The sequence below is a fragment of the Abramis brama genome, assembly GCF_963993115.1.
Source record: "Abramis brama genome assembly, chromosome: 4".
NCBI classification, from domain to species: Eukaryota; Metazoa; Chordata; class Actinopteri; order Cypriniformes; family Leuciscidae; genus Abramis; species Abramis brama.
In genome coordinates this window covers 37,703,293-37,729,172 of record NC_139966.1, presented here as the reverse complement: position 1 = coordinate 37,729,172, position 25,880 = coordinate 37,703,293, and the positions used below count along the sequence as shown (strand labels likewise).

General features: G+C 36.3%; 1 protein-coding gene across 2 annotated transcripts in view; it reads left to right on the top strand.

Annotated features, from left to right (window-relative positions):
* Nucleotides 1–25,880, top strand: part of iqsec3a (IQ motif and Sec7 domain ArfGEF 3a) — a 139,187-nt gene that overhangs the window by 17,852 nt on the left and 95,455 nt on the right. For both annotated transcript variants that reach the window (XM_084111731.1, XM_084111730.1), the window contains exon 2: nucleotides 9,157–9,234. In XM_084111731.1, coding sequence (XP_083967857.1) covers nucleotides 9,157–9,234 — 78 coding nt within the window. The remainder of the gene's footprint in view (nucleotides 1–9,156; nucleotides 9,235–25,880) is intronic.

The window sequence follows — 25,880 nt, the reverse complement described above, 5'->3', positions numbered from 1 at the left end:
TCCATATAACAAATATGTTTTGTATAATTCATTCTCAATTTTTACATTTTATATGTATAAAAAAAAAAATAGGCTTACTGTTTTATATTTTTCTTTGCAGGTTACTGTGTTTGCTCTGTTTGAGAAAGAACTTGAGAAGTGAGTGAGATCCTAAAGCTTAATATTGTGTATCTCACTGGCATAGACTAGAGCTTAAATCGGGCCCAAAAAATCAAGCCCGACCCAACCCGAGCCCGAACACGTTGTGTCCGAGCCCGGCCCGACCCGACACGTTCACTGTAATTATGAGCCCGAGCCCGATTCAAACCCGACCATTTTTAATATGTGGGCCGTTATAACCAGGGGCGGTGCCAAAATTTTTTTTAAGCAGGTGCTGCTGTGCTCATTTAGGCTACAGGAGGGAGCTGCGCAGTTATATATATATTATAAATACTATTAATAAATGAGCAAAAATTGGCCACGCAATATTCAATATTCAATTATTTTAATTATCACAATTAAAGTTTTAATTTTATTAAATTGAACAAGCACAACATTCAGCATTCAATCAAATATTCTTAAATATTCATTATTATTAATAATGTTACTTCAACATATTGTTATTTCAACATAATATGTGTGAGCAACAAGCAAGATGTGCATTTGTAAATTCGGTGACAGCGTGTTTTACGAGTTTCAAATGGTGTGACCGTGGCGCGCCGGCGACTTCATGTCATGATTATAATATCTGCTATACTGCTTTTTATGTATTAAAACCAGGCAATTGGTTGATGGAAAATGTATTAAAATTAAGACACAATTTATACTAAACGAAATTCACTTTAAAGAAAAGCTTTCTTCAAAACAAAACTTAACAAACTTGAAACTATGTGCTTATTTAATGGCTAAAACACGTACTACAGACTCTCTTTTTGTACAAATTGCAGCACATTCATTTAATTCTGAATTTTGCACATGTAAGTTGAAAGGCATTTGTTTGTAGTAAAACATATCTGTAACATTTATCAAGTTCATAATTGTGCGTGCATTCATTAATTATTATCTTAATGAATAGACCTAATGCGACAAGGAAGAAGCATGCAAACTGCGTTGTTTGTTTATTCAGAAATAGTTGAATGGATCGGAAAACAAAGTAACAAAAGCGGATATTGAGGCCTGAGGCTGACTACTATAATAATTTCTGTCATGGCAAGACTGCTTGTCTGTTCATCGTGGAAGTCCCCGTTTTTTTTGTTTGCTGTCATAGGTGCGCATTTAATGCACGAGACAAAGCCAACACATTATGTTGTCACTCCCCACGACTAGTTTAAAATGTGTCCATACCTCCGATTTTCCTCCAAACTTGCTCAAAGTTAATTCTCCTGTTTTAATTTTTTTCTTTGCTTCTTCAAGATCCATGTCGCACTTAGAATAGCAACAGAATAGCCTACAGCACGCACAGCAGGTGTGATGCGTCACGCGTGCGAGACTGCGAGTGCGAGTGGACTAGACGCTGCACATGACACGTGACGTGCTTTATCAAGGGCCCGACCCAACCCGGCCCGAGGACAGTGGCGGGAAATATCGGCCCGACCCGGCCCGCGGGTCGGGTCGGGTCGAATCCGGGCTCGGGCTCGGGCAGAGAATTAAAGCTCTAGCATAGACACTGTAATATCTTTGTTTAAGGTTACTCTTGACAAGTTCGGATTTCTGACAACCATTTTCATTTATAAAGTTCACACTTTAGTAATCTTGGCTTCAGAGATTTCTCTTTGAGTTGTGGTGTAATTTTTGGATAAGTTCATTAAGCGTATTGCTTTATCCTTGTATCCTTTTTCTATTATTCTGCAGAATTTGTTCTGAAGTCATTATCCAAGCCTATAAGGTATTTGGCTTTGAGTACATCCCTAGAACCAAAGCTTACATTGTGTTAGAAGTGATACAAGATTTCATAAGAGTTTCTGTCTTCAAAATCCCATTGGTTCAGAATCCTCTGTATTAAATATCAAATATATTCTTATTGGATGTCAATGTGTCCCTGATCATTGTGGCGAGACAAATTACTTGTCACCCTGTGTCTGGTTAGGACACAATGTAAATGTCATCTTGATAGGTTTCACTTCTTTGGTGATCTGAAGCAACTTATGGCATAGCTTAATAATTGGATTCTTATTATAGTCAATCAAAGTGACGCCAAAAAAGAGTATTTTTTCCACATCAGTGGAGAATGATTTGAAACAAGAGGCCTTCACAAGATGACTCTGTGATTTTCCATACTTGCCCAACATATAAATAGGACAGACTCAAATAATGATGTTTTATTATGTTGTACCAATTTTTGCAGGTCTCTAATGGCTAATGGATAGCGTTGTCAAGGTATTACGGACCTCTTTGTCTTGGACTTTTCTTTGTCTTGGACATGCAAAACAACACTGGTTGTTTACTAGTGTTGGAAACCTAAATCATTGCTGCAAATTGGTTCTTTTTGAAAATTGTGTTTTAACTAGCCTACCAACACAAAATTAGTAACACAATTGTGTCATTACGAGATTATGCTATTACAATGTCATTACAAGACATTTCACATGCTGTTAAGGTGCTTTAATAATCATTTACATTGACAAATAGCTCTCAGTCTAGCATTGGATAAATCATTTAAATTTTAGTGAATGTTTTTGGGATCATTTTGAGTCTACTTTATACCCTAGTTCACCTGGTTCATTGAAAAGAACCCAAGAAATCAAAAGAATGATTCGTCAGCAAAGAATGAATACATGAAGACATGACATATGGAGCTGGGGGAAGATACTAACCAGCTGGAGCTTTATACATTTATTCTAGGAGGAAATAGATGTTTAACCTTTTGAAGGTGGGGCAGAACGTTTTCGAGATCAGATATTGTGCTCTATGTGTACTATCTTGGTTCAACCTGGAATACTAATGTTTGCCTTTATGGTCATTATGTCTGCTGTATTGTGATGAGCTCACAGGGCGATGACCTCATCACAGAGATGTGTATGTCGAAAATGAGCTTTTAGAGTGAAAGCTTTTCTTAAAAGAGATATGGAGAATATTTTATAGAAGTAATTTGGATGCTTTTAGTGCCTGACATCACCAAACGACTCATAATAAGTTGTATATTAATGCACTTTTATATTTTTAAAGAAAACGAGTGGTAAATGCTAGTGCAACAGTGGGTGGGTGTTGCCAATGCATTACAATGTGGTTGCTAAGGTGATCTCAGTGGTTGTAGCATGTTGCTATTTGGTTGTTTGGGTGTTACTGTTGATTTCTTGGGCATTGTTAAGCATTTCCCTAACAAAAAAGTATTATACTTTATCATATTACAAGTTCATTTTATAAACTTAAGTCCATTTTCCAAGTATACATATAAGTATACTCAAATCAGTGTACTAGAAGTAAAAAGTATTTCAGTAATTCTTGTTACTTAATTGTTCCACTTTTTAGTTTGATAAAAGGATACTATTTAACTGTACTTAAGTATATAGTTTATACACTCCAGTACATACACACACACACAGACACACACACACATATATATATATATATATATATATATATATATATATATATATATATATATAGCCTCAAAATTAATAAAAAAATCACATTTATGTTTTGTATTGAATTTCTAGCATTAAATACTATAATGTAATACTTTTTGTTGTTGTCAATTTTTAGACAAGTAATTTTTGGACAGTTTTTTGTAGTTAGCCCCTCAGACCATCAATTTAACGGACACAATATCATCAAAACAATAATTTAATGGGTGCCCTGTTATCAAACTAATAAACCAAATGATTTACCCAAATGAACACTATTCATTTATTTATTTATTTATTTATTTACTATAGATACAAATGGGGGAAAAATAAGATTGCCTGGGGCACTTGAGGGACATTCAGTGTTTTTGAAACATGAAAACATATTGCATTTCGCTCAAACAAACACAATTCAAACTTTAAAGTGATAAAACTTCAACTGTACAAACTTGGATCTAATGTTGTGTTTATGCATTTTAAAATGATGCATTTCTTCCTCTGCTGTCAGAAACATGACTTTCATCTTTTCATAGCCCTTGGGCAGGGAATGAGTAAAGAGTCCTTTGAAATATATATAATTTTATTCTGAATCAGATTACAGCGCTCTTGATCAATTCAAGCATGTCTTTACGTTTTAAACAGAATCATCCTGTCGAAAGTTAATGTTTATTTATTTCAAGCATACCATGGGTATCCTTTTGAATTTTAACATTTACTTTGGATTGTTAAATAACAGCCAGGTGTGTTTTTCAAGGTCACTGATTTTAATACTTGCTTAAGTTCCATTTACACAGCTTTTAATTCACTGAGCCTATTGACCAAATCCACGCTTTATGTCACCTCTATTCAAAAAGTCATTATCCGTGTCAACAGCAGTAAGTCTGGCTCTAGTAAATCTGCTCCCTTTTGAGACCTATAGTCCATAACCTATTAACAATCCAGTGTCAAGTCACACTTGTTAACAAAAACACAATTATAGGATCATTAACAATAGTAATTAATTAGCAGACACACTTTCATCCCCCACGCCACTTGGTAGCCACTGTGCTATATTTATTGTAGTAATCATGCTGAATTAACATGGGCAGCCTTATGTATCATTATGCTTTTTCTTTGTACCCATAACCTTATAATGTACCAACATGAAAGGGACTGTACGGGAAGGGTCCTCTGTAGAGGAAGATTACTTCCCAAGCTAAAAACTCATAATTTAAATGTTGGATTTTGAAATGTGGTCGTTATAAACCCAGTTGGCTGGTGCAAGATGTCATGTTTATTTACTTTCCCATTCCTATAGTTGCGCAGTTGGCATAGCAAGTATGTGATTTGAGTCAATCACCTGAGTTGCAAATGTCATGTGACTAATTACGTATAGAAAGATTATGTTCCAACAATTCTGATTGGCTTTTTGTACACCAACAAATACAAAGATTATTAATTTTGTGACACCAACTGTCAAAAATGGTGGAGAAAGCGGGATGGTCTCTGGATCCAGAGTCAGCAACTTGCACAGAGTGAATGGCAGCATGAAACAAAATCACTAGCATAGCATTTTGCAGTGCCATTTCTGACATAGTTGGTCCGGAGTTCATCCTGCAGCAAGATAATGACCCAAAACATACCTCCAGGCTATGGCAGAACTACATCAGAAGACATGAAGGCCTCAAATCATAGAATGGACAGTAGAGTCTTCAGACTTAAACCCCACGGAGCTGGATGAACTGGATAGAAGGGTAAAAGCAAAGCAACTTACAAGAGCAAAACAAAAAACAAAGCAAAAATGCTCTGATTTCAAAATACATTGAGATACATTTCAATAGAGTTGTTCCAAATATATCTCCCTTTGGGATAATAAGGTAACACTTAATTTTACAGTGTGCTTGATACACGTTACATGTAGTTACTATAGTAATAACTATAAATTATGCATAGTTACATGTGGTTAACCCTAAACCAAAACCTAATCCTAACCCTAATCCTATAATATTGTATGTACATGTAGATGACTACTCAGTACTTATGTAATTACACTGTAAAACAGACACCTCAATATAAAGGGTTACACTTTATTTTAAAGTGTCTTTATTACACTGTAATTATACATTTAAGTACTGAGTAATATTAAGTAAGTTTTTAAGTGCTGAGTAAATATTAACTACACTACATGTAATTAATATAGGGTTATGATTAGGGTTTGGTTTAGGGTTAGTTGCATGTAATTATGCATAATTTATAGTAATTACTATAGTAACTACAATGTGTAACAATGGCTGTAAAATAAAGTGTTAGCTAAAACGGCACTTAATATCAGAATAGTTTCTGGCGTTCCTTTCCTTTCCTAGTTCCTTTCCCTGAAGACCTCCTGCTGCTATATCCTTTAGTTGACATTAAATCCAGTAGTACTTCTCCAACAGGGATACGAATGAATCACTCTGAATCACTCTTCAAGTAATTGCAGAGAAGAGTTAAAGGGTTGAAATAGAGGTTGAAGGAGGAAGAGAGATGATCTGTCTTAGCAAATGGGATTTCTGCCCCCTACATGTCTAAAGTCCGTGAGCTAAAATAACAGCATAACTTTTATTAACTTAGCCATATGACATCCTGAGTAATACTACGTACCCTCTTTGTGCCAAATCCTCTTTTATCTGCTCTGACGGACTAGAGGACCAGCTGCACTAAAGGGGAAAAAATGAGGCAGAGGCTTTGGTGTGGATGAGGTGGTGTTCATGGACATGTTGTTTATGATGGCACACTCAGATTAAAGCAGTAAGCAGTCTGAGTGGGCACACAATGATGGTGTGAGCAATCAAAATATTGATTTTGAAGACGTTAAATGACAGTTTTGAGAATATTGTTGAGATATCAAATGAAAGCCAGATGTTGGATGTACTGGGGAAATGAGCTCTGGCGATGACAGCAATGATGGTAAAAAGCATCTACTCAAATTTAACCCATCCAAGTTCCAAAATGTAATGACATATGCTTTATATTACTCTCTTGTATTGCTATTAAAAATCAAGAGAGTTTTATACTATTGCGGTGGGTAGCGATCCATTCGTGTTAGATATAGATCCGGGTCACTAAAGACCCGCATTGTAATAATGATTGGCGAAACATTCATGCATTGAGGGGTTAAAAGTCCATTTTTGAGACATGACTGTGAAATGGGAGAAGGACATGACACAAGCCAGAATCGAACACAAATCTTCAGCATAAGCACCAGGGCACAGATATAGGCATAATAACGGCCAAGCCACACTGTAAAAAAAATTACATCCCCAAGTCAAAAATTTCAAGTGACCGATAACATCTAAATTTTTCAATTAGTCTGATGTATTATTTCTCATTGAGCCAATGTTAACAGACTATTGCAACAAGAATTTCACTTGGGCCAATTGAAAAATTCAGATGTTATTGGTCACTTGAAATTTTTGATTTGGGAGGGTTAGAAATTTTTTACAGTGCAAGCCACCAACCCTTTTTTCTTTCTTTCTTTCTTACTTTTTTTTTAAAGAAACCTTTCTAGAATGATCTCAGACACCATCATTATGCAATCAATAATCAAAATAATAATTGTAAAGTAAAAACAGTTCATCAAATATCCATATTCACCCACCGTCGAAACTGTAAACTCCTGTTTTAACTCCGGTACTATTGAATGTTATGGCTGCATAATGACATTGCAAAGAAAGTATTTCAAAACTGGCAAAGAATGTTGTTATAGACAGTTCATAGACAAGTTTAAATAGTAATGCATATCAGTCAGGTTTCCAAAAAAAAAAGAGAAACACATCCAAAAAATCACCATTTTGCTATTGTGTTTTATAGACCCTCTCCACTATTATTTCGCTGCATTATTGCATCTGTGTTTGCTCATTAAACTTTATTGTTGCCCATGATGTTTTATTGTAAAGATTCTATTGTGTGCAAAATTCAGGAAAACGACTCAAACAAACAGCAGTTAGCTCAGCAGATGGTGTTTAATGTTCTGGTAATCATGTCACGAAAACTGGGGAATCACAATCTCAGGCCCCTTTCAGTTTCCTGTCTGTATGAACTACCTTTGTGATAATGCTAATTATCACTATTATCTATATTTCAGGATCAACGTTACAGGAGTAGTTTACACAGATTTACAGATAGAAATAAGTACTTTTGAAAAATGTTTAAAACCATGTATGCTCATTCACATGAGAAAACGTGAGAGGACAGTCAAATTTGACAGTGTGAAGACTGATGCACTACTATACTTGTGTGGAAAGCTGTTCTAGGTCAGCTTCAAGTCTATTTGTGTCGCAGTACACCACTAAGTATGGTCTGCAATCAGATGATTACATTGTGTTTAATGTTTTACTTTGGAATATGACAATTTTGTATTGAATACTTAAAATTATTTTAAAATTAACTAGAGCCTCTGATCATGTGTATCAGCTACATGTAACTTAGAGACAAAGTGACACAGAATATACAATGACATTTTGATTGTTGCAAAGCCCTACCCTAAACCGAACCTATAGTGTCAAAGAGAGCAAACATGAGATCCAGTATCCATGCCATTTTAGCTTGCTTCTACAAGTCTTTTATCACTTTTATCACACTTACAAATCATGCACTATGATAAAAAAGTATTTTAAGGACTGAACATAGTATTGTGCAAGGAACAAGCAAAATTAAGTCTTTAATAATCAATAATTTGCCAATGTCATGTGAAATGGAGTAAAAGTCTGTGTTTTTCTGCCACTAGTGTTTAATCAAGCTGGAAATTGTAGTTAATTGTATATATAGGTATGTTTTTGGAGTCTTGCAAAAAATGTAGACAGAGGAACAAGCCTATGTTGATTCAAACGATATGTAGACCCACTTTAATTAGCATAACTAGCAGCTAAAGTATGATTTTTAATGCAAATGTGGTAGGTACTTTCTCCTACGCACCTGACTTAGGTTTACCTGGGACGTCTCTTAATCTCGTCCCCAATGAACACTATATATCACTTGGGAAATAAGGTGCTCCACTAACTTGCTGCGCAGCAAAAAAAACCCCAAAAAACAGACAAACTCCAGAAAATGCCATTGAATATGCTTTAATCGACCAGGAGTTCTCATAACAATCACATCATTTTCATCTAATATGATTGGCTCAATTTGTGGAAAACAGCATCCACCTACTCTGTTACTGGCAAGGGACATTTAGATATCAAAATCAACAGAATCATGAAAATCATGGGGTTATTATTTGTATGCTGATTACTCATTATGTAATGAGGATATTATATTTGGATTACTGCCTTAAGTTTTTCCCCTATTTCGACACACCAACCTTGATAAACAGTGTTGATACATTTTGTTCCCAATTGTTAAATGTTAGGCCTGCAAGGAAAAAGAAACGTTAGTTATGGTTAGTTCCATCAGAGTAACTTTCAGCACCTCAACAATATATCATACAGTTTCCATCACACAATTTCCTTGTTGGGGATTGAGGTATTGGCAAAAGGTCTGGTAGTTCAGTCCCTTGCTGCTTCTGTATTGACCCACTTTCATTCTACTTTATAATGAACAAGAGCTAGTTTGGGGAAAAGCCTTTAGCGTGACCATTTTCCTATCTCTTTTCTTTCAGAAACCAGACCGTTCTACACCAGTTCTGCTGTCCTGCTCCGGAAGCCCCTGAGTCTGAGTCTCAGGCCTGTGTACCCAGGTAGGTTGGTTGGTTGGTGCTTGCCACAGTAAAGACTGTGTTTCTGATGGTGTTAGGCAACACAGCTGCCCTAGTTATACCCGTCCTGAAGTGGTTTTGAGTCTTTTCATGCCTTGTCTCCCTACAGTAAATTCAGCCTCTATCATCACAGTTGACTGTGACCATGGCAAAGCAAACACTGATATGATTTCCCTCTAAATCAGGCCAAAAGAAAAACATGTGTATCTTATGTATATCTGCCATGTTTGTCGGGAGGCATAAGTTCCGCTCAGTTGGCTTAGCTAGAGACTAAAAAAAAAAAACCTCGGTCAGAGTAATTTCCCATTCTGTTGGCATTTCTGTGTTTACACAAGTATCGTGATAAGTATCTTGCTTTGTGATTATTGCTCAAATCAATCATCTGGAGATCCCCATCTCTAGCCTCTTCAGGCACTTAAAGTGTTTTAGGCAACAAAACTAAGAACAACAAACATAATATGATATTCAGGACAAAAACAAGTATAGACGCAAGTGTTGGTGCTGTCTAGCATGTACCATTAATCATCAATGATTCAACATTGATCATCTACCACAGGTTTACATATTAAGACCATTGTCAGATTAATCAACATTATTTATTTATAATCTTATTATCTTGTAATATAGCCCATTTATAAAACATTATAACCCCCAAAATTCCTATTGTTGTGCAGCTTTGCAAATTGGCGGGAAGGCATCAATAGTCATTAAGAAAAGCACTCCACAGACTGTAGATCCTGGGTGTTTGGAAAGGGAAGGGTCAAAGAAGAGATGAGCACAGCAACTAAAGCAAACTGGTATTGATGATGGCCTTTCTCTCCTGTAGCACTGGCCATTGTTAGTTTGGTTGGAACACTGCAGTCACCGACCGAGATGACTCTAAATCACACTGTAAACGCCACAGAGGGCACAAGTTATTGAATTAGACCCAGAAAGATTGCCAGAGTGGAGGATAGAAGAAAAATGCAATTGCACATCCCCCTTAGGTTTGTCTTGACAGTGTGCACTGCAGAGGTAGACATAACATGGCATTTATCCATTGGAATGTGTTTGTACGAGTTTAAAATCCTCTGTCACTCATGGGCTGAGAAAGAAGATTCAATAATTCCAACTGCACAAATGATTAGCTTAAGGATCTATTTCTACCTGATCTGAAACTTAGAAATTAATTTTGTTGTCAGAACTGAATTGCTTCATATTCAATTATAAAATAATGAACTAATATGGTTAAGGTTAGGGACAGGTTTGGTGGGATGGTTAGATTTATGGGTGGATTAAGATGTAAGGAAATGATCAACAGTGTAATTATAGATTTAATCATAGAAATGAATTATAGCTGTAATTACATGGAGGTATTTTTTTTTTAATATAAGTACAATGTAAAAACATGTATGTGCACAACAAGTGCATTGCAAATGATTAATTTAAATGTTTATACATAGTAGTGAAAGACACCTAATATAAAGAGGGACCGAAACTCCTATGTGATAGTATATTGGTCGTTTTGAATAATAATAAAATGTAGCTAGACCCGATTAATGAATGTTAATACTGTATTTAAAAACAAAACAAAAAAACAGATTGTTCCTGCAATAAGAATGCCTAATGTCCAATAACACAGAATTCAAGGAGCTCTCAGGTACAGAGAAGCAAACCACTTCAGACAGGGCACCGACGGCAGTTTTTGAGTTGCTGGTTGTTTGCTTTGAGAGAAAATTAGTTCTTGTTTTCTGTTGTCTGTCACTTTTGACTGTTTGTCAATGAGTCAGTGTTCATGTTTCTCTCCTCATCACACCGCTGCATTGACAAGCACCAAATCATTCACGTCATGTCTTGCTTACTCATAGTTCACCAATTCACCATATGTGTTATAATGTTGTTATTACAATGTAATAACAGCACTAGTGTAAGATATAAAACAGAACAACTCAGAACTGCTTAAGAATTCTCTCCCAAGGCTCATTCTGATACAGCTTGTTAAACCTCAAGGGTGATATAGATAGATAGATAGATAGATAGATAGATAGATAGATAGATAGATAGATAGATAGATAGATATTTGATCAACTACAGGAAAACTACAGTCAGACATTTTGGTCTTGGATTAGGGATTTTAAAATGAAATTGCAATAACAGCAAATTGGCATAAAACATCTTTGATTTCCATTGAAGTCATTTTACACATCATAATATCATGTTTCATCATTCATAGTCAGCTTTGAGGGGAAACCAGCAGTGGTGTTGCTGCATGTTAATGGCGTAGATTAGCGGCTCCTTGTTGTGTTTGTGTGTCTGCTTTTTATACACACCCTTGAAATAGTCATTTGCTACACAATTTTAGTAAATAATCACCAATAAATAGGGCTGAACAATAATGGTTAAACTGATAATCACTGATATGTTGCTAAAAAAACTATAGGTGTGCCTGCAGGTGGCACATGGACTTCATTTAACCAACTCTGATAGCTCCATCACACAGGAAATCAATACAATTAGATTTTGTTTTTTATTGATTACAATTGTATTGAGTAAATTGAACACTACTTACAATTAATAGGACTTCTGGTAATGCATGGTTTAAGTGAGTGCTTATTTTTCTTCACATTTGATATTTTATGAGAAGCAATTCAGTTGCGAATGAGACAAACCAGAGATTCAGATTGCTCCACAAATGCAATTTCGTACAGACAGACTGCAAAGAACGATACTTTTTCTTAGCCATTTCTATATTTGAAAACACTGCAACTTTCAACTTCTTTACATTCTAAAAACTAGTAAAACTTTAAAGCCGCTTTTCCACCATTGTGGCGAACAGTTCTAAGAATGTTAATGAATGGTTAAAGTTATGTTTCCACTTCACTTGAGCCTGGTACGGCACGATTACAAACCGTTCTCTGCTGATAGAATGTGTGCAGTGATGTCGCCACTCATGATTGGTCGCTTGTCTGTTGCTTGGACAGCAGTTTCTTTGTAGCTGACTAATTGACCGACGTTAACACAAATTAATAATAAAATCAAAAGAAATATCTGATCATCCTCCATAAGTCTGTCGCTATTTATATCTCATATCATCAGTAAACCGTTACGTTACCAAAGCAACGACTGACACATTTGTATAACATTCCAAAGAGTGGCCGTTATCAGTCCCACAGTGGAAAATGAAACAAATAGGCACGGAATGGAAAGAGAACGGTTTGGCCCGACGGTGGAAAAGTACCTTAAAAAACTTCTCTCAAAAGCTAAAATGTGAAAAATGCCTAATATTAATTCTAAATGATGTTAATTATTTTACTCTGTATTGTAGCACAGAGGTTGCACGGACCTCACCAACCATGATCGCAGACAATATGGTCAAGAATCATGTTTGGATTTATTACAGTTTCCACTTTTCCACAGATTTAGCAGCAAATCGCACAAACAGCCTTGTGAAAGAACACAGACTGGACGTATGACACTTTCATTCAAGCAGAATGTCACAATGAACATCGCTAAACTCCAACATACATGTTTGCCGTGTTGTCAGGTCTTTTATTCTTTTATTGCAGCGCAAAGAGAGCGAGTGCGCATGGTTGCCCGATTGAAAAGATTAAGTAAACACTGGGCAGAAAATGTATCCTTTTAAGAGAAAATCTCTGTTTGGGGGATTTATTCTCTTGACATCGGGCTAGCCCAATGAGGAACGAAAGTGCAGGCTTGTTAGCAATGCAAGATAACGGAAATGTATAAAAAAAAGAGACTGTCTGCAGCTTTTCCCTTTGGCTTGGGATTGCTGGAAGAGATATTGTTAGTTTAATATCTGCCAGGACCAGGAAGAAAGGAATCGCTGAGAGAAAAATTGCTTCAAGAAAACGCAACATGACAAGCAGCAGCTGCGGCCCTCCTAAAAACACACAGCACAGCCATTACGGCATTCGAGGGGACAGGACTTGTAGTCTTTTATTTAGAGTTACTAGTGGCTTTTGTCTTTTAAGACAACAAATCACACACAGGTTGCTGATAAAATGTATACTCTGAATGCACAGTTAGTTTGGATAAAAGTGTCTACCAAATCCATAAATGTAAACGCAAAAACTCACATAACTGAGGTTTAGAAAAAGAATCTTCAGATTTTTTTTTTCTCTAAATTTGGGTGAAAAATTCCGAAACATTTTTAAGTCAAGTCAAGTCAAGTCAAGTCAAGTTTATTTATATAGCGCTTTTCACAATACAGATTGTATCAAAGCAGCTTCACAGTATTAAATTAAAATAATACATCAATGCTTGTTTCTAGTGGAAAATGTCCACGTTTGGTAATGCTGATCAATAGTATTGTTGATTGATTAATTAAATTAAATATTTAAAATTAATATTTAATTTTAAGCATGGTAAAATGTGTATACCATACAACAGTGTTCTCTTATCAGTGGCTAAATGCGTCATAAAATAAGCCAATCAATTTAAAGAACGTGCAGTGAGGATCCCAGCTGTGATGGAAGCATTAAACTTCTGGGCAATTTACACTAAAAACAACCAATAAACCTCAAAACACCATAATTCAAGTTTAAATTTAACCAACAACAGCATTTCGCTAAATATTTTGCAACAGAAAGGACATCTGTACTGAGACTATGTGCTAGAATACACTTTATGGATAGGACTCAAACTACCTACGGATATTAGGTATTCATGAGATCATGTTTAAAATTTAAAATGTATTGCGTTTCAACTTGTAAATTAGGTACACTTTCTTTATTGAACTCCATTACTGTTGAGAAGCATGACAGTATTCATATTCTTGACTTTCTCAATTGAATACCACTTCCTCTCGGCACTTAGGCACGCTTTAATGAGATGTAGTATGCTAATTAGTTTGCACATTCTAGCATAATGATCCAAGTAACTGAACAGATAATCAGTCATTCAACTCTCATTAACGTCACTGAATATTAAGAACAGGTGACAACAACAATACAATAAGACTATTGAATATAGTCATTGATTAAAAAAATAAAATGCAATATATTACAATATATACAAATACATAAGTTGTTTGAGAGTGACAAACTACATCATTCACAATGCAAACAAAAAAATAAATAAATAATAGGAAGACACCGCTAAAGCTCTTGTTTATCGTTCCATGGATTCATCTGATTGGTTGATCTCTATTTAGTAGTGTATATAGTCTTATATTTAAAAAATCAGACATTTCAACAGATCTTTTCCTATGCAGGTGTACCTCTGTTTTAGTAGTGTTAATGGCAGAAGATACTCATTAGATTCAGTGATTCATATCATCAAATGCTCCAGGTTTCAGCACAGACTAATCCCGACACATTTGTTCCTGCTGTCTATGACAGTTGGTTCACTTAATGTGCTGGGTTTGCAGAGTGTTGTTAATTAATCACAATTAATTAGTATAACCATGCTGGGTGCTAAAAAATTAACCCGGTTCGACTACTCTGCACAGAATTTTTGCTATTTTGGTTACAAAAGTCATGTGTTTGTAACACAGATCTTTAACCCCTATACTTAGCCGTGCCATCACAAAATTTTACCAGGAATAAGTATTTTGAAATCACAATGAAATGGTTTGACAAGTGCTGTTTTCTTTACTGTGTTGACATAATTCCTGTTGAAACAGTTAAGGAGGAACATACTGAAGTAGGAAATTAGCATATACAATAGATAAGTGGTTCTTAATTGGTGGGTCGTGACTAAGGTCCTGTTTGCACTTGGTATTAAGATGCGTTTTGGACGTTTGGATCACAAGCAGACGAGGGAGACACATTCCCGTTTACACCTGGTGTTTTAACTTAAGTTGTCTCTTTTGTCCACTGTCAACCACTTCTCTCCTGATTTCTTTGAGGGGAGGGTCTATGGGCGGGTAAATGTATGGGCTTTTTCAGACCTTCGATCTAATGGACGAAAATAAGCTCTCGCAATTTACATATGAACACGACCAGAGACGACAGAAAAACATACAGAGAGCATAAGCTTTCATTTCTGCTCTGACTCAAGAGTGAGTGTTAGAAATCAGGAATGGTGAGAACATTGTGCTTGGGAAGTTTTTCAAAAACGCTTTAGACCCTGTTTACGCCTGTATTTAGCGCCGTGATCCGATCGACCAAAACACATCTTAATACCAGGTGTAAACAGGGCCTATGTTTGGGAACTGTGAACAAATTTGACAGATTAATCTTTTGAGCTGGTGAAAAAAACACACAAAAAACACCACTATCAAAATCTCTCAATCTCTCACTATCTCTCAAAAGCTGGTTAAATTAATAAATTAATGAAATGCACTTTTTTCTAAATATACAGATAGGGCCAGTTCATATATTGTATTTATGCCACCAGTAAAAGAATTCAGATTTAAGTAATTTGTTGTTAATTGTTACTATTAAGGAGTCGTTAAGAGAATTGAGAAGATTCTCGAGAATAAAATTCGTCGTAACTGCTATTTTCTTCTTATTTTCTAACTGAAGAATATTTTGTATTCGCAAACACATTTCTTAACGTTTTTCTTAAGATTGTTCTAAAAGCAAAACTGAATTCCTGAAAAGAATGTTCTTAAAAAACGTCATATAATCAGAAAACATCAAATCTTGTCATTTTCATCTTAAGAAAAAAATATGGGTTACACTTTATTTTAAGGTGCCATTGTTACGGTGTAATTATATATTTAAGTACTTAGTAATATTAATGAACATCATGTACTTACTAAATGGTCTAGGTAGGATTAGGATTTTTTTTAGGGTTAGTTGCATGTAATTATGCATACAATTTTGTTATTACTATGGTAATTACATGTAGCATAACAAGGACACTGTGAAATAAAGTGTTACCAAAATATGTTTTTAAGAAAATGTTTGAGAACCTAAGAATTTTTCAATGATTGCACTTAGAATTTATCTTAAGACTTAACTTCATTCAAATAAAAACTATGTAAAATGGAAAATACTAAAGTAATATGCACAATTAAATTGCAAAATTGACAATTTTCCCATTTGGCTTATATCATGTATATAATTGTGCATATTTTTTAAAAAATGGGCCAATTCAGTCCATAGTAATAATGCATTTATACAGACATCCAACCATACAGTCTCCAATGCATTCTTAACGAGACCATCTAGAAGTAAAACAGTTGTCTTTCGTAATGATACGGTCAGGTGTTAGACAGAAACAGAGCAATTACACTGAGTTAAAGGTCATATTTCAGGTGCTGTGAAATGCCCACTCAAGACACAGAGGTTAACGAGCACACAAATGCACTAGTAATTAGAACCCCACGTGCTAATTTTTCTTAATCACTGTTTTTATAAACTTTAATTTCTATGTCTGACCTTCTTTCCTTTGGCACATAGTCTCAAAATGATTTCACGTGTTGACGCTACCTGTGACCTTGCTGGCTTGTCTTGCTGTTGTCATGGGAATAGAGGACACAGCAGGAGGATGTGCAGACATGCCCGCTTTCACAGGCAGGCTTTAAAAAGAAAAGACAATCTCAGGTGCGTGTGCGTGTGTGTGTGTGTGTGTGGCTGAATGTGTTTAGAAAGTGAGAAAAAGACTTCCTGAGTCATGCTTTGAAATGTGAAAACATCTGCCCACCTTTTCCTAGTTTAAGAGTCACCACAACCTCTTCATAAATGATTTGCCTTTCCACCTCGCTCTCTTGTGTATTGAAAAAACAGATATATGTGCACAAAGAATCATAGAAATATATACAGTACAGAATGATTTGTTTAACCCTTAAACACATACCTCGGGTCTTTAGTAACCCGTGACGTCATTCACTACCCTCCTCCTCATTCATATTTTTAAAGTTAGACATCAGCCTTCTTAGTATTCTTCGGTCAATTCATTATAAACAATTTAACAAGAAAAAAATGATGACCCGAGGTGTGTAATGGTGAAAGTATATTTTTTTCTGCACGATAATAATTGAATCTTTGATGACTGAATAAGTAGCCTGACGTCGTCATACTCAGATTCTAGTCAGAATGTGAGTCTGATACTGCTCCATTGAGATTTGATTATGGGGCGTGTTTCAACCGAACCAGGAAAAAAAATGCCTCTGCACTCAATTGGATAGACCTACAACCAATCAGAGCAACGGAGTAAGTGACGTATGTTTTTCATTCATGTTTCCGATCGCGGTTCTCTGTTCCTCTTTTAAAATTAATGCGCTGTCGATATCTTCTATAACAGACGCGATGGCGGAATCTACACATGATGTTTTATAAACAAAGTTCAGGAGGAGCACATTCAAATAATCAATCCAATCAACCGTCTACGGTCTACACTATCAGCATGAGAGGAAGCATATATTTATTCACTCTGTCAACTCACCTAACATTCCTTGACAGTTTTCAGCATCCCTCCACTCACTCTCGGCTTCCACAGCCTGGAATACGGGGGGAGTACTTTGGGTTCGGGCCGAAAACCGAGCCCGAAGCCTCTCCTCGGACAGCACGCCAAATATGCATTTATTCTATCTGACTTATTTGTAAGCGTGAACTCGTGAAATCTCAATTCTTCAGCGGCAGTCATTTGAATTCAACCCAAGTGCTCGTTGATGACGTGGATGATTACGTTACCGTTGCTCATCTGTCCATCATCGTATAAAGCCCGCCCTGACAATTTGATTGGTCCGAACAATTTTTGTTCGGGCATAATAGCTCCTCAACGGAACGAGTCCAGACCGAACTTCCCGACCTAAAAAAATTGCTAAGTTCGGCTGGCATCCAGGCTACTGAATAAGTGAAATTCACCTTTATTCCACAAGGTGTCAATGTCTGATACACAATGATGAAGTGAGGTTTCACTCATAGTTATCACAAGCAGAAAACAAAAGAATAGGAAGAATCATCAGCAAAACTTGAAATGGCTCAGCAATTTACTGCAGAGCAAGTACTGAACGCAATCAAATATTAGTGTCACTGTCACTTAATGGTAGATCTGGTGAAGAAGCTTTCAGCGATCAAAATATTGATTTTGAAGATGTTGAAAATTATAGTTTTGAGAATACGTTTGAGATCATGAATATGAGCAGATGCTGAATGTACATGGGAAATGAACTTTGATGAGGACAGTGATGAATGTATAAAACATTTGCTCAAACTGAACCCTTCCAAGCTCCAAAAGGTAACAAAATATGATTTATTTTATTCTTCTGTAATTGCTGCTCTAATATCAGGAGAGTTTTATATTATCACGACAGGTAGAGATCAATCCGTGTTATATATAGATCCGGGTCGCTAAAGACCCGAATATGTAATAATGATTGGCGAAACATTCATGCTGGGTTAAGGGCGAGATTTCATCCAAAATAGCCAGCAGCCAAAATGTAGTTATTTCGAGCTGGCTAGTGAGGCACTTATAATCTGTTTATAATCCGATCCGATTAAGATTGATCGGAATAAAATTTCATTCCGATTGAAAGGGGGTGGTGTAGATCTTAATCTGTTCAACAGAAAAATTTCAGCCAGATATACCCTTGAATCCGACCACTTTCTCAAACATATTCAAAAGTACTTTGTGTGAATGTGTAGTGCCATGATGACCGTGATTGATAACTATATTTCACAAGCTGGTGTAAAAATACAACACAGTGACAGGCAAACAAACAACACTTTCAGTTCAGTTAATCTGACCAAATCAAGATGATACAATCACTGTGGCCACATTTATATTACATGGTTCAAGTGATCCAATTCCTATTTTTTTCCCTCCCTTGTGGCTCAGATTGGATACGACCCACAAATGTGTAAGCAAGAAATAAGCACATGGATTCTGATTTTCTCTGATCGGATACGTGCATTTGCATGTGCATTTAAGTGGACAGATTGGATATTTCCCTGTCAATGCGAGTTGTACATCATTGAAAAAGCGATGGTGGCGAATGACGTCAACTCAGGTGGACACCAACCGCGATCACATGACGCTTTTCAATGGCGCAATGGAGGATGAAGTCTCAACCCAATGTTTTGCTGACCTTTAAAGATGGTGCAGAAAGCAAAAGCTTGTATTATCATTTCATCTGTGTCCCCTGCATATCGCCCCGTTTTTACTTCCTTTTTGGCCAAAGCTTTTCCGGGTCAACTTGGGTTGTATAGTGTAAATGCAGATATTGGATATGGGTCACTTTTAAAAGAAGATATAAGTTGGTCGTCAAAAAAAAATCAGATCTATTCAACAAATCGGAATTGTTCATCAAGACAAGATGTAAATGTGGCCTCTATGGCTATAGTTTGCATGCGTTCTGTATATTACCATTTGGATGTAAATGTGATCCCCCTCCTCATATTAATTAGATTTCATAATGATAATTTATTTAATTATTTTGAATGGCACAGTGAAGTAACCCAGAACTCATTTCATTTTTCATATACGCTTGCTAGTGCTTCTTACTTGGGTGCATTGTGAAACAGGCTCAAAGAAGGGGTGAACAATAGTGATGAAAAAGTAAAATAGGACTGTTTTTGACATTAAACATTATAATTGGTCCTCAGTGGGGGAAAACAGTATGAAGTGACCTATTTAAAGCAATGTCAAAATGTTCTCTGTATTTTAACATCAATGCAGATGAAGAGTGTATGCAGATAAACAAACAATTATCATCTTGAACTTGAGAACATGCTATGTTATAATCTATCTAATCAAGTAATGCACCCACTGACTTTCATTGTACGGACAAATACAGTTTGGGAACTTTCATGTTTTTTTTTATTTTTTATTTTTTTATTGTGTTCCGCAGAAAAAATAAAATCACACAGGTTTGGAACGACATGAGGGTAAGTACATTCCATGAGAACACACTTTCATGAAAATGCTAAACTATTTTCGGTTTTGGTGAATTGGTATGAATTGAATTGATGAATTGAATACTTGCGTTTTCTAATGACGTGAGGTTCATAAAAGATGACACAATTTTCATTTTTTTCACAATTTTCAAAAATGTCATGGATCATTATCAAATTCAAAAGTCCATAAAGACTTTTAATGTTGACTTGACAAATCATTGAAATAACCCTAAAAAAAAAGATACACTCAGAAATGTTGTCTTTTGTGGTTTCTCACCATGCTGTCATATTAGTTTGATGTGTAATTGGACGACTCCCTCAAACACACTTGTATGCAAAAAAGAAGTTAGTTTACCAACATCCTTGTCTGAAGTGGTGAACCAATTCATATTAATGCTATGCATAAGCTTTCACTGATGGGAGAATGCACCTGGGAAGCAATAGCCATTTCAACTGAATAAATCTTTCATTCACATAGTGTCTAGAGATTTGGGAGCCAATTGAAAAGTGAATGACTGTTAAATAGAGAGAGGGCAGATGCTCACCTGCAATGCAGTGCAGTGTTTGGAAGCACTTCAACATCCATTTTGAAGCAGATGGTGTGTACAAAAGTATATGTGTTTATTGCAGCTGATGCGGCACATTCAAGATCACTTACTGGCCAACCTCCAAGTCTCTATGATGTTCTAATCTCTAGATCTGGCTCAGGTTCTTCCTTTAATGTAAGTCAATGGGGTTTTACATTAAAGAAAAAAGACTGACCTGAAATCATAATGAAAAATGTATCTAATTACATTTGTTTTTCAAAAGAAACATTTTTGTATTGAGCCAGGCAAAAAACAACAACAACAACAACAAAAAAAACTATAAAAAGACATCACGCAGCACTTCTCATACGGAAGTAAACATGGATAACATTAAAGTAACTGATTATGCCTTTGTTTTCAGTGTGATCTGCCGTCGAAGCCAGCAAATTTACATGCAGGCAATATAAAAAAACTGAGTTTTTAAGCATTTACTTACAAATAACACAACACTGTCCTTCCACTGACTACCTTTTGCAACTGTCTTGATAATGTTGGGTATCTAAAATCTTTGAAGTGACTCCCATGAGTGCAGAATTGTGATGAATGTTGCTCTAGAGTGACATAAAAGTCGCATGAATTCCGATATGAGGTCGCGTTGCAAACCATCTGACCTGTATCGGATTTAGTACACATATGGAAGTGACACAAATCGGAATAGAAAAGATCAGATTCCATGTGGTTTGTGCTGTTCACAATGTCATGAGTAAAACAGATCTGAGTCACATGTGAGCAAAAAAAATTTTTGGCCCACATTTACCTGCAGCCTGACTCTGAATATATAGCCTAAGAGCACTGGATTTACTTTTGGATGCAACCAACTCGAATTTGAATCTGTCTTTTTCCAATCCCCTCCCCATTTCTTTTACCCTGGATACTCATTGACCCTTGTATTGAGACTTCTACAAGTATCTACTGAGTTGGGTTCATTGTTTCTGAAAAACAAAACAAAAAACAACAACTTGTTTTTACCGCCATAACAAATGGATTTCTTCCAAAATGGATGTCTGGCGGAGCTATTTTATCACTGAGCTATTTTAAGCTTAATTACTGTGGTATTTAAGTGCTAGTTTGTAACAAGCCCAGATAGCCGATAAACAGTTGTGAGAAGTGAGAAAAAACTCTGTCTCAAATTGGGTCCCTTGAGAGTTCTCATGAGGGAAAGTGAAGTTAATGAGCAGGGCACTTTTACCGCAGTGAAGTGTCCTCAAACTAAAGCTCAATCTCCCCAGTCACCAAGCTGCTTGTAAACTGCAGGTTTACACTTATCTGTTGCACTTCCTTCTTTCTTACTAATGACCTGTTGTGAGATAGCTCATGGCTAAAGGAGCAGAGAGGAAGCTGCGTGTCAATAAACCGTCCCACTGCTGGTTTCGACACTCTGTGACCAAGCGCCTCACCAAGACTATATATCAATAAGAACTTGATGAAGATTGATTAGGTCGCTGATTTGGGATAAAGTTGAATTTGCAAGTGTAGTGGAGCTGAAAGTAACTGCCCAAAAGGGGAAAAAAATATTGATCGGAAATTGCCTTTTGGCAGTTCCTTTAAGGATCAACTTTTCTTTAAAAATTCTGTAGGGGAAATACAAATAGAAAAAATTGCTAACATACATCAAGAGTATAGAGATGTAAAATACATGTAAACTGCACAATCAAATAATTTTAAATTGAAATCTCTTACTTTTGATTGCTATCCGTCTCAGAAAACAAAAAACAAAAAAACAACTGAGACAGAAGATTTCAATGTAGAAAGGAGTTGTAGAAAAACAACAACTTGCATCACAATAGGTGTAATTGTGACTGTCAAAACATTTGGTAACTAAGCAGAATTGTACACACTTTTTACGATTTCAAATTCAATTCTTGGGATTTGATTTCAATCTCGATTCATTATTGACTCTTTGGATAAATATTAGGTAGGCTACAGTAGATAGATTTCTCAAGAAAAAATATATCTCACATAATGCTGTAAACATACAGAGAGCCCTGTCAACTGGTATTATTAAAGGTTAAAAATTAACAAATTAAATTAAATATAATTTGGTTTTCATTATAATAACAATTATGACACAAGTAAAAATATAATACAAATGTAATATAGTGCACATATTTAGCAAAATACTCCTCCGTGGTTGAAAAACTCTGATTGATCGATATTATGTATGAGGCATAAATACCTTTCGGTAAGTTGTACTGTATCTTTAAATAAAAAGTAACAGATGATCGGTTTACTTGAACTGAGGCGCTACAGCGATCGGTCACGTCACATTTACAAGCACCAAAACAGTATTTATTGTCTGAATTTCGTAATAAAATGGACAGAACCTGAGAGCTGAGAATTTTTTTCATATCAAAAGTAACCTGCTCTGTCTAGTCTGTCGTTGTCAGTGTCCTCTTTGCTCCGCGATTTTTCTCAGCGTGAGAAAATGGATGGGTGGCGCGAGAGCGCCAGAGTGTAGACAGCCCTGCTTTTAGAAGGGGGATAAATCGTCGGCAGCGTTCCTCCTTCCGCCATGCTTCTTCTCCATGTGAGGACTCATTACATTAGACTAGAGTGCGCAGTGCGCCGCATGCACACAGTGCTTCATGTGGTGGGGATTGTTTACATCAGAGTGCACACGTGTTTCGCGCAGCATATGCGCAGTGTTTGTTTAAAAGCCTTGTTTATACTTTCGCCTGGCTCCGCAGCGCGAGTCTCCGCAGACTGTGCGCACCTCCCCAAACGGACGAGGCGTTTATACTTGACACGCTCGCCGTTGTACTATTCTTTGAAACGACAGGGGGCAACTCGAGTAATTGTCATCTAAACCATCAGGAATCAGCGGTGAGAAGAAGAAAGCTATACACACGTGACAATGTTTATTTTAGTACACCACCACCAATACCACACTATAAAAAGAATCGTGTAAAACCCAGTAAACCCTGAGATTATTACTTGTGACAATAAAACAAAATATATGGATTTGAGAATGTGTATACAACTAAATTAACGATCTCTTACATATTTTCTAATTTCACCAAACATTTCATTAAGTTTCGTGAACATTTTTATTAAACATGGACCTTTATGTTCATTAAAAATACTTTTTTAAATACATTTTTTAAATGTAATCAACTCATTTGACGTGCAAACTGGGTGCCGTTGTGGTGAGAAGTTCGAACTCGGCCAGATTCAGCTCGAAGTCGTTCATCTTCGGATGCGGCGCCGCGTGCATTGTTACAAAAAATGTCGCGCACACCGCCAGGCGAAATTGGGTCTTGCGAACCCAACGCGCACGACCACCCACACCACAATGACGTCATTTTTGCCACTCGTGCGGACGCATCGAGTATAAACCAGGCTTAAGCGGTTGATGGAAAATAAGCTAATGCGCGTTCTATAAATATAAATTCTGAAAATTATTTTTCACGGTATTTTGAAGTGCCCGTGATAACAATATCGTGCATATTCATTACCGCGATTTATCGCATACCGGCACATGTCTAGTTGCCACACATTTTATGGATGTACATGTTTTTACCAGAGCACACAATAATGTTGTGTTTACCAGTTAAAAGGCTGCTTCAATTAGTCTTTCTAATTACTGTCATCTGTCCAAATTTGACAGGTTTGTGGCATCAGATCTTTGAAAGAAATTTATTTGAGGCTGTTAGCAGTACATCTGTGCTTTTGATTGTTTTCAGAGTTTGTCTTTGTAATTACTTGTGTAATTGCATAGTCATTTTGTAGTAATTTCTCATAGATTAAGAGTTTTGATCTACACACATTTTTGTGTGTGTGTGTTATTTTTTGATGGATAATCATAAGTCTGATAATTTGCTACATTTGATACATTTTTAACTCTAGGGTGATTTCAACCTATAGGCTCATTGGAAAAAACCTGCTTACATTTGTGCAAAACTCCAAATACAATACATTCACTGCATTTTCCAGTTGAAATGAACACTAAACACTAATACATTTTATTACTTTTCATTATTATAAGGGCAGATAATCAAGTAATAAAGACTTATTTTCACATGGTATCCTTGCACAGGTCTATGTTATGACCTTAAAACACTTTTACCATAGTGCATGATTTGTATAATAATACATTGGGATACACACTTGGGATATGGAGCACTTTGGGACGAGTCCTGTAAAATACAAGCCATGATACAAGAGCTCAAAGACTGCTGATTTTGTGATACAACTACCAACATAATAAAAATCTGTTTTGGATAAAACTGTAAAACTGAGCATGCTTTTAGCACCACTCAATGGACATCTCACTTTGAAAGTGTTGCAAAATATGCAAGAAGCAATATTATACATAATTTTTTGTTGTTGTTGCAGAAATGTCGCCATAGGCGACATGAGCCTGATTTGGGTGTTTTATATTGCTCATTGTTGGCTATTGCTTGTTGCAGCCTCTCAACTGCGAATGGCATATGTTAATAATAATTTGTCAGGCATGTTTGCCACCTGCCCCACAGTATGTGTGGCACATTTGCAAACTCTCTGGAGAAGTGCAGTGGTCCTTGCCCTTGTGTTTGCCAACTCAAGCCAGATTGTGCCACTCTAATACATGAGAAATGGATTCACTTGACTTGTCTGCACATTTCCTTTTAGGACGGGATCCAGAAACAGGCAGTGAATGATGATTGAAATCCTCAAAGTCTCTTGCAAACAACAGAAGTCTGTAATCCAGCAGCAAGTATCGTAGGACCCTATGCAAATTCAAATTGAAAAGGAAATGGGAAAATATCCTCAGAGGAGAAACTGACAGACAAGGAAGTAGTCTGACATGGATATTGTGTAAATGTGCCAGTCAAGAGCTGATATGGTCCCATCAATCAAAAAAGAGAAGGGGAAATGGCATAAGATACATTTCACCACACTGGAGTACAATTGTAAAAGTGCTCTGCATGGCTGCAGTCTGCTTCATGTACTGTAACTCATTATTTTCATGTGCGGACAGAGTCAACCAAGGAGTTCTATTAGGAGAGAGCAATTCCCATTAATTTCAATGTCAGTTGCTTGGTTGAAATGTCTAGTAAATGGCCCTGAAAGCGCGTTCAATTTTCAATGAAACAGATGAACATGAACATGGCATCATTTTATTTTGTTGGTAGTTGTATGTATCGCAGCAGTCCAGAAATGAAATGTTCTGTGAGTCCCGCTAAAAGGTTAATGCTCTATCGCGTTTAGAAATAGCATACCAACTACTACACTAAACCGTGTTAACAAAAGCAAAGGTGAGATAAAAGTGCAC